The sequence below is a fragment of the Pituophis catenifer genome, unplaced genomic scaffold, assembly GCF_029215685.1.
Source record: "Pituophis catenifer annectens isolate HBS135680 unplaced genomic scaffold, rPitCat1.0.hap2 SCAF_1, whole genome shotgun sequence".
NCBI lineage: Eukaryota > Metazoa > Chordata > Lepidosauria > Squamata > Colubridae > Pituophis > Pituophis catenifer.
The window spans coordinates 77303613-77320297 of NW_027256881.1; the positions used below are offsets into that span (position 1 = coordinate 77303613).

The window sequence follows — 16685 nt, forward strand, 5'->3', positions numbered from 1 at the left end:
GATTGGATCCAACGATCTCCTCCATCATAGCTTGAACCAGCAAAAAGGAGGAGAATCTTTTGCTCCTTAGCAATTCTTCCTCCGTCCAAATCTAGACTTTCAAGCAGGGTTGGGCTACTGGGGGTCCGCAGAGGTTCGGGAGAACCTCTAGCTAAGATTCTGTGCAGTTTGGAGAACCCCCAAATCCCACTCCTGCCTGGAACCCAGGAGTCCCCATGCGGCCCATTTTGAATGCAGGTAAGCTCGGGGAGGCTCGGAGAGGGTAAAAAATGGGCCTACCGGAAGTTCAGGAAGGCCAGATACGGGCCCATTTCCGTTTCCAGAGGGCCTCCGGATTCTGGGGAGGCCGTTTTTGCCCTCCCGGAGGCTCGAGGAAAACCTCAGAGCCCAGGAAGGGCAAAAATGCCACACCCACCATGGCCACGCCCACCCAGCAACTGAGCAGAGAATCCCTTGCCCATTCCTGCTTCCAAGTAGATTTAGTGATGGTATAAAGGGGTACAGAAGAAGAGGAGAGCCCTTAGCTCTTTATACAAAGTTCAGTTTATCTGACTTAGACTGGGTTTAATGCTGTTATTTTATGATTTTCCGCCTTCTTTTGCTTTTAATGTATTTTATTCCTGTTATTTTATGGTAAATTGGATGGTGCCTCCAAATTGGACAAACTATAATTCTAAATAGAATGCAAATCAACCCTTGAAGTTTCTCGCCGTGTACATGTATACATCCGAACTAGACTGTGTTGTTTCTCTGTGTCATATAATATATGTCTCTGCCCTTTCCACAGGGCATTTCTATTTACAGCGAAAGAGCAGCAATGCATTACGTTGCGCGACAATACTAAAACAGCATCTGTGTTCAGAAAAGCAGGGGCCATTCTCTTTGAAAAACGAAGTAAGTGTACACTTTTAGATATTATGCCTTTTGCCCAGAGGTGGGTTTCAGCAGGTTTTGACCAGTTCTGAAGAACCGGTAGCGGAAATTTTGAGTAGTTCGGAGAACTAGTAAATACCACCTCTGACTGGCCCCACCCCCATCTATTCTCTGCCTCCTGAGTCCTAGCTGATCGGGAGGAAATGGGGATTTTGCAGTAACCTTCCCCTGGAGGGAATAGAGATTTTACAGTATTCTTCCCCTGTCACGCCCACCAAACCACGCCCACAGAACCCGTAGTAAAAAAATTTGAAACCCACCGTTGTTTTTGCAGTTCCTTAGGCGACATGACGATTCATGAAATTTGGAAGTTGGGATAGTATGAATTTTGCAGGTGGTGTTTTCTTTTTGTGAAGGGAATTTCGACCTCAGGAGAAAAAGACTATAAAGTGATTTAATTCAAGGTATTGGTTGTGATATGGTAAAACATGGAAGCAGGCAAGAAACTGTTTATCTGCAGTTGTTTCAAAGCGCAGCTAAATATAAACAAATCAGTAGTCCTGTAAGATTTACCAATTAGTAGCCCATGTAAACTGACAAATGCAGAAAACATTACAAGGTATTAGTTGGTGAATGCAACATGTTGATGGGTTTTTTTTTTTACTGATCCACATGTACAGATAATCCACAACTTCATTTAGTGGCCATTCAAAATAAAAATGGCACTGAAAAAAGTGACTTATGACCATTTTTCACACTTATGGCTGTTGCAGCATCCCCATGGTCATGTGACTTACATTTGGATGCTTGACAAGTGCTTCATATTTATGACGGTTGCAGGTCATGTGATCATCTTTTGCGACCTTCTGCTAGGCAAATTTAATGTGGAAGCTAGATTCACTTAACAACCGTGTCACCAATTTAATAACTGCAATGCTTCACTTAACATATGTGGCAAGAAAAGTCATCAAATGGGGCAGAACTCATTTCTCACAAATTTCTCACTTAGCAAATTTCTTGCTTAGCAACATACATTCTGGGTTCAATTGTAGTCGTAAGTCAAGGACTACCTGTAGTTTTGTAGTTGATGTTTGACTGCCAACAAAATGGCATTGGTTGTTCCCTCTTTTTCAGTGTCTCTCTCTCACACGCACACCCGTGAGTCCAATACTATTTCATGAGATTGGGATACTCCATGAAGTAGTTTTAAAGACCATAAGAGCTACAACAGAGCAGGAAATGGTCCCCTTGATCAAAATTGAAGGTCACCCTCTATATCTTTGTTTTTCATGGCATCCTCTATGTCTGTATTTACTGTATTTGCAATTGGAAAGAGAACCTGAGGTAGTCACCAATGCTGTGATTAAAGCAGCCCTTAATTGCATTTGGATAATCACTTATTTGTCGCTCAGCTCAAATTTCTATTCAGTGCTCAGGGAATGAGCATCAAGAAATCAGACCATTAAAAAAAAATAACCAAAATTTGGTTTGATTTATATTTATGTTGAATTAATATTAAAATTGGTTTAATATAATTAAACCATGGCTTAGGACCTGGTTACCTACGGGACCGCCTGCTACCACCAATAGCCTCCCAGTACGCTCCCATAGAGAGGGGCTTCTCCAGGTGCCGTCGGCCAAATGTCGACTGGCGGCCCCTAGGGGGACAGCCTTCTTTGTGGCGGCACCTACGATCTGGAACGAGCTCCCCCCGGAGATAAGGAGGATCCCGGATCTGCGCACCTTCCGTCGCGCACTTAAGACTTTTTTATTTCATCAAGCTGGCCTGGCCTAAATCTTCTCCTCTTTTTAAATGAAAATTTTAATTTGTTTTTAAATTATGGGGTATTTTAAATTTGTTCAGCCAAATTATTTAATTCATTTTTATTCTATTTTAAATTTTTGTATTTATGTGTTTTATCCTGTGGCTGTTCACTGCCCTGAGTCCTTTGGGAGTAGGGCAGTATAGAAATTTAATAAAATAAAATAAATAAAATAAATAAACAATTATTCTCTAGTCACCCATTTAGCATTGCATTCCCCCTGAACTATCATAATTAAAATAATCATCTGGCAATAATTTTGAGACCATAGCTAGAGGTAGAACCTACCAACTTTGGCAAAGCTAACCAGCATTAGATCTAGCATCTAGATGGGAGACCACCAGAAAATCTCAGGATTGCAATCTTGATTGGCAAATTAAAAAAAAAAAAGCAGGAGAAGGTAATGACATACTTTTTTCATGTTGTAGCCATGTGGTCCCTAAAAATCAAGCTCAGCTTGAGAGAATCTTTACCTTTTTAACTAAGTTTGTTAAACGTTTGCTTGTAATCCAAAGTTTGCAATTTCATGATCTCAGGTTGCGATCCCCTAATTCAACTGAACATGAAGGCCAAATATTAAAATGTTCAACTTGATCACACCGGGGTGGAGTTCCATCTGTAAGCAATGATTTTTCTTTTGTGGAAAGGTGCTCTGTGATAACAATAGCAATTTTTAATAACCACATTTTCTTTCAGTGTATCTCCTGGAATGCAGAATTGGAATTGGAGTGGACTACAGAGGAACAGAATCAAAAACACAGAATGGTGTAGTATGCCAGAAATGGACCGATAACAGACCTCATAATCCCAAGTATGGCCTTTTCCCATCTCAGCAAAACAGCCTTCGTTTTTCTATAGCCATATGAATTAAGAATGATTTGACCTGAATTTTTGTAGGAAACATGTATAGCACAATTCAAACAAACGTTAGCCATGGCTAAGGCTGCCATCTTTTGCTTGCTTACCTGAAAGGAATTAGCTGTATTGAATTCAGCAGGGTCTTCAGAATCAGTAGTGGGTTTCACTTACCTTCACTACTGGTTCAGAACTGTGAGCGCGCACGTGCAGCACTTCTGCACATGTGCAGAACCTTCTGTGCATGCGCAGAGTACCGGGGCAAACCGGTAGAAACCCACCATTGTTTTGAATAGAGATTTTTAAAAATTATTTTGTAATTAAACTTCAAAGCTGCCCACCTCATTGAGACGACTCTGCTTTCTTGTACCATTAATAAGAGCAAGTTTACGGAACAGTTTTCTGAAAGTGCATAGAATACAGTGAAGCATATTAATGACCCTTAACTGGAATTTCCATTGGCTTCTCTCTATTCCCACATGTTGCAGAAAATATGATTAAATGCTAATATATCTGAACTCCAGCTGCATGAAATAGCTGTTGCTGATTTTTTAAAGCTATTCACAAAAGCTTTGAATTAGTACATGTTCAATACATTTTAAAACACTTTTTTTTTTATTATCGTTCTCTTCTTCACTTATTACAAAATTATCATAGTGAGTGACAGCTTCTGGCCAATTATTTCTGTTCTTGAAAAAAGCTAAAACCATTTCTGAATCATTGCCAGGAAAATTTCATACCGTGGATGCACATGACGTTGCTGTTGCTGCTGCTGTTGTTAAGTGACATTGTTCACTTGTGACACTTGTTAAAAATTGCAAGACTTTATTTACTAAAGTTTGACTTGGAGGACAATTTGGGAAATATATCAACAATGGTATATGGTATAATTTAGTGTTTTTCAAAGTTGGCAAATTTATGATGTGCGGACTTCAACTCCTAGAATTCCCCAGGTAGCATGCTGCAGTTATGTAAGTAGAATATTGGGGAAAGCAATGGTATAAGCAAGAAAGAAATGCCTTTACCCATGTGAAATCCCTAAAGAGAAGCACTGTCTTTTCCTTAAAACCCTCCCCTTTCCCCCTGAGATGGGGATGGGGAAAAGGTGAACAACTTCAACTTTAGCTTCCTCTCCTGTTTAAAGTACTGGAAGCCTCCAGCAGTTCTAAATGTTTTCTTTTTAACAGGTTAAACTCTTATTGACTGTGTTCTGTTAACATTTCTTTGTCCAACCCTGATGTCATTCAAATAATATGTAAAATATCTAGGATCCATTTACTCTAGTGAAATTGAAATTTCCACTAGTTCAGATCAGTTTTATTTGCAAAGTGGTGGCCATTACAGCATCCCCAGGGTCATGTAATCATGATTTATGATGCTCTCTGACAGTTTCCCCAAAGTAAAGTCAATGGGGAAGCCTGCGGGAAGTCAGAAGTTCCCCCTACTCTTGTTGCTTTTTTGCTTGCCTGTGATCATTCTGTTTATCTGTTTGGATCTTTCTTCTTTAATAAACTGATATTTTCTGCTTTAGTTTTCAAAGCAAAGTGATAGCAATGCCATTCAAAAACAATTTAATGTTCATTCTGGTCAAATCAGACTTCACTACCCTGCTACCAACGGATGATTAAATGAGTCATAGGGTCATCTAATACAGCTTAATCTTCTGAATCTCTGAGAAAAAAAAAGTATGACTTCTGTAATAATAGTCTTTTCTTTTGTTTTTATTAGTTTTACACCTTCTCTGTATCCTAATGCTTCATTAGAAGAAAACTACTGCAGAAATCCAGATCACGATGTTAAAGGTCCCTGGTGTTATACAACAAATCCTGAAACCAGATTTGATTTTTGCAACATTCCTGAATGCGAAGGTAGAATTGCACACACTGGAATTTTAGATCCTCAAGAAAATTTTGAATGCGAAGTATTGTTCTTTTCAATGATGTATAGGTAGAAAACGTATTTTTCTTACCTGCACTGTACAAATTTTAGAAAAAAAAGTAAACATTGGAGTAGCACTTTCTTATTCAAATATAAGATAGAACATGAAATAATGCTAGCATTTATTTAACAACCGATAACCGAATAGTTTTCCAAGTAAATGCCAATTAGATGTGATGTTATTTCATTCTTTTTTGTGGTTATTTCATTCTTTTTTATAAATAGAAAATATTTATTTTCTATTTCAAATAAAATAAAAACATGAACTAAATTATAATAATATCATTGAAGTGATCATATAATTAACCTATGTATGTTTCAAGATATGGAACAGGTTATATTAAATAGAAATAGATTTATTCTCAAGAAATGTGAAACTCCCCGAACAATAGCATTTCATAAATAGAAATAGTTTGATAATAATGAAAATGATAATATTTTGAAATATTTACAACTAATAGAAATTGAAACATTTACAAATCTAAGATGGTACAAATGTTGCTATATTTAAAAGCTAGTATTATATTTAAGCTATTACTAGTCAATAATTTGTTGTTCTTTTGTTTGTAAATGCCTCTGTTTTTTTAAAGGCAAAAGTATTGTATGATGGAGATGAACTTTATTACAATAAATTCCCTCTAGGCACCCATTGATCCATTTACACCAATGCATGTCTATACAAATGCCAGATTTATGCAAAAGTTTGCAAACCATTGAACAAAGTTAGAAGTTCTGTTACTAGTGTCATATAAACATTGTAATACACTGGAGAAAAGCTCCCCATTTCTCCTATTGTAATATCTTTTTAAGAATTTGGCAAATCATCATGCTATGCCTGCAAGGTGCTAAAGATTATCATGGTCCCCTGAGATTTAGCACATGAAAAAATAAAACAATAAATAAATGACCAGAAAAAAATTGCATATCAGCCCATATTTGATCACCCCAAAAATGATTCTCTTAAGACAAAAACAAGAAAGAGGAAATAATTCCATAAATCAAAAGACAATGTCAATAGATGTGTTTATGTGTAAGGCCTAGAGTGTATGTATGTATGTATGTATGTATGTATGTATGTATGTATGTATGTATGTGTATGTGTATGTGTATATATCTTCTGTCTTGGAGACTGCTGGAAACAGTCCCTGCAGTTTTCTTGGCAAGGTTTTTCAGAAGTGGTTTGCCTTATTTCCTTCCTAGGGCTGAGAGAGAAAGACTGATTCAAGTTCACCCAGCTGGCTTTGTACCTAAGATAGACTAGATCTCACAACTTCTTGTTTTCTAACCTGATGCCTTCACCATCACACCATTTACACCAGGGCTGTCAAACTCAAGGCCTGCAGGCCAGATCCGGCCCGCAGGGTGCTTAGATCTGGCCCACAGGGCCACCCTGGAAACAGCAAAGGACTGGCCCGCAGTGCATCTGCCAGTGAAAATGGAGCTCAGGCGGGCCGCCTTCCCAAACTCCATTTTCACTAGCAAAGTGCTCAGGCCACCACAGGCACTCCCAACACGTGATGTCAAGCTGGCCATGCCCCCCCGCCCCCCTGAGGTCAAACACAACCCTAATACGGCCCTCAATGAAATTGAGTTTGACACCCCTGATTTACACTATAGTGTAAATTAGGCATCTATAAAGACAAAATAAAAATATTAATTTGTAATTTTGGTTTATAGTTAACAAAGCAATTTCAAGAACTAGTCCTCACCATTCTAGATTCCTTATAAAATGAAATTGTGATCGTTGAGCAATCTAGGATAACAGATCCCATTTCAGACAGCAGAAGACTTGGGCATCATGATTCCTACCATCCAGAGGACTGGGGGAAAAATAATCTAATAGGATAAAGCTTCTTCACTCACAGTTATTTATCCTTACAGAGAAGTGTATGCACTGCAGTGGGGAAAACTATCGAGGCAAAGTTTCCACAACAGAATCTGGGCTCACCTGTCAGGCATGGGCTTCTCAAGAGCCTCACGCTCATGGATACATCCCTTCCAAGTAAGTCTACAAGCCTCAGATTCACTCATGGACCCTTATTAGCGACATATGAGGAAAAGTCAAAGTGTGTGTGGGAAACAAATAATTTCAGATACCTGATTCCTTGAAAATAAAAATAACAGCATACCTTATTTTTAATGTAATATATTAAGCAGCACACATGGTTCACTGGAAAGACTTTTAGTCCGAATTTCATTAGGGTGACTGAAAGTAGTATTTTTCATCCATATCAGAACTAAAGGCTTTGTCATCTAAGGCTTTTCTTTTTTTTTTAGCTCAAAGATGTAGTCTGAACAGAAATGATGTAATTTGATATGCAGAGATATCTGTTCAGAGGGCAGGTGGTTGAAAAAAGTCAAGACTCTAGGTGTGACGGCACAATAAAAGTTATTGTTCCTTTTTACACATTATAATCAATGCATTCAATCACCCTAACATTACTATCTTGGATTTTCACACACACACACACACACACACACACACACACAGAGAGAGAGAGAGAGAGAGAGAGAGAGAGAGAGAGAGAGAGAGAGAGAGAGGGAGGGAGAGAGAGAGAGAGGTCAACACCCACCATTATATAATTTTCTGTGGTGATACAGATAGTCCTCAATTTACGACCATAATTGAGCCCAACATTTCTGTTGTTAAGTGAAACATTTGTTAAGTGAGTTTTGCCCCATGTTACTACTTTTCTTGCCACAGTTGTTGTTTTCTTGTCACTGAAGTTGTTAAATTAGTAACACAGTTGTTAAGTGAATCTCGCTTCCCCATTGAATTTGCTTGTCAGAAGGTCACAGGTGATCATGTGACCTCAGGACACTGCAATTGTCATAAATATGAGTCAGTTGCCAAGCATCTGAATTTTGGTCACACGACCAAGGGGCTGCTGCAATGGTCATAAGTGTGAAAAATGGTCATAAATCACTTTTTTCAATCCCGTTGTAACTTTGAACAGTCACTAAATGAACTGTTGTAAGTTGAGGATTACCTGTATTGGGCTACATCCCAAAAAAATTCTGGTTATTGAAGGGAGTTTTCCTTTTGCTTCTCTGCCTTTATTTCCCACGCATCAAATCTGCTCTGAGTATTCTCTGAACTACCAGAAGAAATTTGAGATCATAGAATGTGATACTGTGGAAGGGGAATACCGATATATATTATCTTGAGTGAGCATCGTTCTGTCAACATTGAAACACCATTGGGTTCAATCCCAACCTGTCAAGAGATGGTAGGCAGACATTTCTACTTTTTCATCCAATATTCAGATTTCCAGAAAAGAATCTGATATCAAATTACTGCCGTAATCCGGATGGTGAGCCACGTCCTTGGTGTTTCACTTCCCTCCTGACGAAACGCTGGGAATTCTGTAACATTCCACGGTGTGGTAAGTATCATTTATGTAATTACTGACCCGCAATAGTTATGATATAGTAACAATTCTGTGGAGAAACCAATGTTTTAATTCAGGTAGGAGAGTTGGGGGGATTCCTTTTAATCTTATAAAATTGGCTGCAGCTTTTTAAAATGGGTAAACTGAGTGCCGAGCCTCACATAACTGGCAAACACAACCACACATATTTCAAAAAGGCATCGTTAATGCTGCTCGGGGGAAAGATATAATTTGGAAAATAAAAATAAGCTCTCAAGCAGATTTATAGCAGACTTTTTTTTCACTATCACAGAAATATGAATAAATATTAAATGCTATAACAATCAAATCACCAAGATTGTAACTTAGTTCAAGTGAAATATTAATCTAAATATTTTGATAACAGGCAAACAATTATTCAGTATTCAATTTAATAGCTGGCTATTAATAGCTATACTGTAATTAAGGCATTACAATATAACATGTAACTTGAACATTATTATTCTATGGCATAATCCATACATTCCAATTCAGTGCAATTTATTATTCTGTGATCTCTCTTTTATAAAAGAAAAATATATACAAATATATATTTATACAAATAGAATATATAGGCTCTTTCAAATCAGCTTTTAAGAGAATAGCATATATATTCTATTTGTCTATGTCGCATACATATATTCTATATATTTCTAAAGTAGGAAGTGTGATACAGGTAGTCCTCATTTAGTGACCACAACTTGTTAGTGAAGTGGTCACTAATTGACATTGTGACTGTGCTTATGACCTTACTTCAGCTTTCTTTTGCTTTACAGACCTGCAAAGGTCATAAATGATTGTTGCACACAAGTGATTGTTAACAAAGTTATTTTTTATTGTTGTGCTAACTACAAATGGTCACTAAATGAGGCAGTCACTAAAGGAGGAGTACCTGTGATACTTTTTTCATATACAGTAGCTTTTTTGGCTTTTTACATCTGTATACTGCCAGGGCCTTGCCATTTTTAGCATACAGATTCTGATGGTGCTGATTTTTTTTGATTGTATATTACATTTGCGGATATAGCTAAGTCTCCACCAGCTATTACGGGCCACCAATGTCTTGTGGGAAATGGAGAAGATTATCGAGGAAATGTAGGAGTGACCGAATCAGGAAAAACCTGTCAATCATGGGCATCCCAAGAACCTCATACCCATGGAAGAACTCCAGAAAACTACCCTTGCAAGTATGTTAAACAGCCCTGTTATCACCTTGTTGCTACAGTAAAGAAAAAGGCAAGGCACCCAGAAAAAAACATCAGTTCAGTTATTTTGCTTCCAAGACAGCAATAGCTTACATACCACTTCACAGTGCTTTATAGCCCTCTCTATGCTGTTTACAGAGGCAGCATATTGCCCACAGCATTCTGGACCCTCACTTTACCCCCCTCGGAAGGATGGAAGACTGAGTCAACCTTGAGCCGGTCAGGATCAAACTCCTGGCAGGGGGTAGAATTAGCCTGCAATACTGCATTCTAACCACTGCGCCACCATGGTTCTGTTGCAGTAGTGGGTTGCCCCTGGTTCGCACCGGTTCTATAGAACTGGTAGTAAAACCGGCGGGAGGCTCCACCCACCGACCCCGACGTCACTAAAATGCTTCTGCGCATGCACAGAAGAGCACGAGTGTGCGCGGCTCCACTGCAAACCGATAGTAAAGGTAAGTAGAACCCACCCCTGTTCTGTTGGAGCTGCGTCTTTTATCACACTTTCTGAAAATCCAAGCGAGGGCATGTGAGTTAAACAAGTTTCAAACAGGAATTCTGCTCGAAATTCAGTCTCAGGTCCATCCTGCTACCTGAGGACTTGGCACTTAACAGATATCACATCTACTTAGTAGTATGCAACTTGTTTAGGCATCTTAAAAAACAAGCTGAATTCATTTAGATGTGGTAGATCACATAAAAGCTAAGTAGGCTTGATCTGGTTAGTACTTGGATGGAAAGCCACTAAGAAATCTCAAGGAATCTTTCTCTTCTATCCTCAAAAGGATGGGAGGAGTTAGTGACAGACTATTTCAATGCTGTTGCTCAAAATACCCCACATGGATGTATTCATATAGTCAGGGATCAAGTTTATCTTTTTTTTTCATATTTTATTTATACATTTTTTAATCAACATAAGTGCTTAATGAACAGTGCATTGTCTGAATCATTTTGCTTATAAAGTCTAATATTAATAATGATAATAAGGGATCAAGTTTATCTGAAGGAAGGCTTCACCCCGACCTTAATTTGGGAAGGCTTGGTCTAAAAAGTTAATGGTGCCCAAACTTCATGAGGAGAAATGTAACCTAAGTCTCTACTCTGATTTTTATCCTGATCCCCATTTTCAAAGAAGACAACATGCAAGATGGACAAAGGGAAATAGTCTTACTTAACATCTTTCAAATAGTGGATAGTTCCATATTGTGCCAAGCTCCAACATGGCTTATTTATTTATTTTTGGCTTAATTTGATGCATGCATCTTTCAGTCATGGTGTATCATTAGTCATTCATCAATTCATTCAATTCTACAAATGCTCATCATAGTCAATGTCTCTGGGTGGCTTACAATTAAAAAAATGTCAGTCAAAATATAAATATTTTAAAATATTTTAAAACAATAAAAATAATAAAAACAGAAGAAACATCCAAAATAAATATACACAGCAGCCAAGTTATTTGATCAGTTAGCAATACAGCCAGGAAACATTCAGTGTTTCAGGCACAGGAACCTAGTCAGGTTTTTAGGGCCTTACGAAAGGCTAACAAGATTGGGGCCCTTCTAATCTCTAAAGAGAGAATGTTCCATAAAGGGGGAGCCACTGTGGAAAAAATTCTGACAAATAACAAATTATATATGGAGCAGCCGCCTATGGCTTCCTTAACAAAACCTTGAAAAATCCTTGTTATGAACCCAACCGTTGCATTAAAAATGGACGAATTAAATTAGAATCTGAAATTTAATGGAGAATTTGCACTTTTTTTTAATACCTGTTTTCAAGCTACTAACTCAGACTTCATGTAATGTTTACCTCTCTCTTGTTCCTCTCTTGCTTCTATGCACATTTTATTTCAGAGGTTTGGAAGAAAACTATTGTAGAAACCCTGATGGAGAGACTCGGCCTTGGTGCTATACATCTGACCCAACTATACGATGGCAATACTGCAACATTGCTAAATGTGATGATGTCATCACAGTTACTGGTAAGAATATTTATATTTGTGTAACTAAGAAAGGGGTGAAGTAAATAAAATGTTTTGAACTTTAAAGCAAAACTAAAATAAAATTGAGAAATAGCAATAGAAATAGACTTGGCAAGTTGAGTGAATTCAATATGATTTATGTTTGGCATATTTTAAATACAGATGTTGTTGTGCTTATTATATAACCATTCCGTATTTCATATTAGTGCTTATTTACAGAAAATAACAGGATCAATTCAAAATGTTAACAGAAGTCTTCTAATTTTAGAAATACAATCTGAAGCGCAGCTATTAAGAGGAGCATGAGAAGAACTTTCTTCTGGTTAAAATATTTTGGATAGTGGCTTGGAACTACTACATACTTGTAAAACAAAATGCACTTTATATTAACAAATAAATCAATAATATATTGTCACCAAAATCATCAATCAATAAAGAAAAATAGGAAGGGTTGCACTGTTATTACTATACAATTATGTAAGAATGGGACATTGATAAGATTGATTATAAAGCCTTTGGCAACAAAGAAGATACTATGATTTCCGACAAGTTGTTTTTATTTCTGCTTTTTTTTCCTTTAATGTAGCTGCTGTCCCTGTTGCTCCTCCCCAAATACCTCCCCAAGTACCTCAACAGGTACCTCAACAAGTACCTCAACAGGTTGAGGATTGCTATGATGACAATGGCTCAAGTTATCGGGGTACTACTGCAGTGACTACCACAGGGAAGAAATGCCAAGCATGGATTTCTATGCGGCCCCATCGTCACGCTAAGACACCATCTGCATTCCCAGATGCGTAGGTTTCTTGAAGTGTTCATTATCTGTTATGTGCGCTGGCCATTAAATGTCAAAATTCCCCTGGATACAAAATAGCCTTATTCAGATCATACACAAAACGAACAGTGAACAGTCTCTCCTCTCTCCAGTTTATGACATTGATTTCAGTGTGTAGCTGATCTCCATGTGGAGAGATCCATTAAAGGTCCTTTCCATGAGCAATCATGCTATGTACTTGGGCAACTAGCACCTCAGAGATACTCCAGCCCTATTTACAAAGAGGAAGAACTGCTCTTGATTGTTCTTCCACTTTACTTTGGATAGAATGGGACTTCTTATGGGTGTGATCAAACACAAAGTTCAAATACTTTGGTCACCAAATGAGAAGAAAGGACTCATTGGAAAAGACCCTGAGTTTGGAAAGATTAAAGGCAAAAGAAGAAAGGGACAGCAGAGGATGAGATGACTAGATAGTGTCATTGATGCACTGAACATGAATTTGGACAAGCCTGGGGAGATAGTAGAGGATGGGGGGCTGGCTTGTTAAGGTCCATGGAGCCACAAAGAGTGGGACATGACTTAGCAACTGAACAACAAACATGGGTGTGATAAAACCTGCAGGGTACTGAGATAGTATTATATATTTTTATAACTACATAATACTTAGGAAAGAAGAAAACAATATGGGACAAAGAGAAAGCCACACATTTATCAGAACATGTAGATTTGTTGGCAGTTTTATCTGAAAATTTGATAGGAATTTTTTTTTGCCTCGTCAATTAACAGAAATATTTAATATGACTATTATAAAGATATAAATATGTATTAGATGGCAAACAACCAGAACTTGTAGAACATTGTTCTATGATGAGAGATGCTCTTCTAAATGTATGGTCTTGATAATTCACTCTTTGTCTATGGATATTCTCACCCAGAAATATTCATGATGTACTTCCATCACCAAGTTGCCCGTCTCTGCTCTATAACGTAAGATTTAATCCACTTTATGCATTTATTAATAGGGACTTGAGAAGGAACTATTGCCGAAACCCAGATGGTGACAAAGCACCCTGGTGTTATACTACTGATCCTGGGACAAGGTGGGAGTACTGCAATCTGCAGAAGTGTTCACCGGAAACTTCGCAGTCATTGGCACTAAACATTGGTATGACTTCTCCTCTTCTCCTAGAATAAGCAACCAGGCAAAAGCCACTCTTAACCTGTGAACACCATTGTTTTCAATGCAGAAAAGAGTGACCTAGTGGCTGGACATAACTCCATCTCAAGCCATGAGGTTTTAATGAGACCATTAGCCACGTTCATTATTCTTTCTATTGTGTTCTATACATTTTTCAGATAATTATTTCTGAAAAATTTGTGCATAAGAGCAGAGGAGCCGATAATAATAATAATAATAATAATAATAATAATAATAATAATAATAATAATAATAATAATAATAATAATAATTTATTTCTATACCGCCCTTCTCCTGAAGGACTCAGGGCAGTGTACAGCCTATTTAAAAACAGAATCAACATCAATTTAAAATAATTTAAAAATATTAAATAAATTTGGCTTAATTTAAAACCCCAAAAATTTAAAACATCCAATTTAAAATTATGTTGCTAACCCAGCCTGGCGGAACAACAGGGTCTTTAGTGTGCAGCGAAATACCCGGAGGTCAGAAATCTTACGAATTTCCGGGGGCAGTTCATTCCACAGGGCTGGGGCTCCCACAGAGAAGGCCCTCCCCTGGGTGTCGCCAGCCGACATGACTTGGCCGATGGCACCCTGAGGAGACCCTCTCTGTGGGAGCGGACTGGTCGGTGGGAGGCTATCGGTGGCAGAAGACGGTCTCGAAGGTACCCGGGTCCTGTGCCATGGAGCGCTTTAAAGGTGGTGACCAACACCTTGAATTGCACCCGGAAGACCACTGGGAGCCAGTGCAGCTCGCGCAGGAGGGGTGTCAGGTGGGCGCAACGGGTTGCACCCATAACCACCCACGCGGCCGCATTCTGGACCAGTTGGAGCCTCCGAGTGCTCTTCAAGGGGAGCCCCGTGTAGAGAGCATTACAATAGTCCAACCGGGAGGTAACAAGGGCGTGAGTGACTGTGCGCAGGGCGTCCTGGTCCAGAAAGGGCTGCAACTGGCGAATCAGGTGAACCTGATAAAAGGCCCCCCTGGCCACGGCTGTCATATGCTCTTCTAAAGACAGCCGTATGTCCAGGAGGACACCCAGATTGCGAGCCCTCTCTGTGGGGGGCAAAGATTCACCCCCAATAGTCTGCGATGGCACCTGTTGACTATATCGGGACGCCGGAAGCCACAACCACTCGGTCTTGGAAGGGTTGAGTCTGAGCCTGTTCCTCCCCATCCAGACCCGCACGGCCTCCAGGCAGCGAGACATCACATCAAGGGCATCGTTGGAGTGGTCTGGGGTGGAGATGATTAGCGCTTAGAATTCTGTGGGTTCTTTTTCCTGCCTCTCCTCTCCCCTCCTCTCATTTAATTTTGATTTTTTTTAAGGAGTTTGGTACCTTGAGCTCTCCATACTTTATTCTTAATATGAACCTTCTCTTCCTAAACTTTCTTTATTCTTTGTCTATACTTCAATAGAAGTCATATTCTATTTCTAATGAATTTTCAGTGACAATTAGATAAATCAGCTCATTTGAGAGATTTATTTCAAGACAAATGGATATGGGACTGAAGACTTAGATTTCACTACTACATTTACTTACTTGAATGTAAGTTTTTTTTAAAAAAAATGTTTTTATTAGGTATTTTACATTTTTAAAATCAAGAACACAATAACAAAAGAAATACAAAAAGGAAAAAAAGAACGTACACATACATCAAAGGCTAAAATACAAAACTAACAACATTTATATACAATTTTACAACTTTCTGCATTGACATTTGTCTTTACATTTAAATTCCATCTTCCTAATCCTTTTCTTATTTTTGTATGCCCATAATTAACATTTTTGTAAGCAGGATTGTTACATATATTTATATCCAGTGTATTAATACCGAATTTCAGTTTATATTCTTATTTCTACTTACTTGAATGTAAGTTTTATTGACTTTGGTGGTCAGTCTTTTGAGTCATGTATAACATTGATGCTCGGGTTTCATATTGAAGTCCCACCCAGGATTCTGTCAAGGAAACGTAGAGCTACCAGAGCAAAACTAAAAAGACATTTTTATTCATTCCTGTAAACCCATTAGATAGACCTGGAAAATTTGGGCCCTTTCACCTTAAACTCAGCAGCTACCACATGGATGTTGAATTGTTTTTAATGCCCTTTGTGCTACAGTCCAGAAAATATCAGAAATTAAAACTTTCAGAAGTAATCTGGGCTTCACTTCTTGCCAACATGAGAAATTTGCCCTCAGTATTCTCTTCAGATATCCCAAATGTTCTTATTTCAGACCACAGCTACCAGTAAAATTAATAACTGTTATCCCTCGGGCTTGTTCTCCCACATACAATGGCAGCTCCCAGAATTTCTCAGTTCAAATCTTTATTGTCAGTGCACAACATATGTACAATGAGATTGGTTATATTCTCATAAATAGCTATTCAACCTGTGCTGAAATAAACCTGTAGCCTATGTAATAGCAAGTTCTAATTCATCCTTTTCTCTCTTTAAAGACTGTAGGGTTGGCAGTGGCAGAGACTATCGTGGACATGTTGCAACCACAGCGAATGGCAGGACCTGCCAAGAATGGCAAGCACAGGTCCCCCATGAGCATACTTCTTTCACACCAGAGACTCACCCAAGGTCAGGACTGGAGAAAAATGTAAGTAC

At 38.4% G+C, this 16685-nt stretch overlaps 1 protein-coding gene across 1 annotated transcript in view; it reads left to right on the top strand.

Annotated features, from left to right (window-relative positions):
* Positions 1-16685, top strand: part of PLG (plasminogen) — a 36447-nt gene that overhangs the window by 6452 nt on the left and 13310 nt on the right. Inside the window, exons 3-12 of the mRNA XM_070932614.1 lie at positions 788-894; positions 3393-3507; positions 5280-5419; positions 7371-7491; positions 8757-8875; positions 9927-10086; positions 11961-12088; positions 12675-12885; positions 13889-14031; positions 16529-16677. Coding sequence (XP_070788715.1) covers positions 788-894; positions 3393-3507; positions 5280-5419; positions 7371-7491; positions 8757-8875; positions 9927-10086; positions 11961-12088; positions 12675-12885; positions 13889-14031; positions 16529-16677 — 1393 coding nt within the window. The remainder of the gene's footprint in view (positions 1-787; positions 895-3392; positions 3508-5279; positions 5420-7370; positions 7492-8756; positions 8876-9926; positions 10087-11960; positions 12089-12674; positions 12886-13888; positions 14032-16528; positions 16678-16685) is intronic.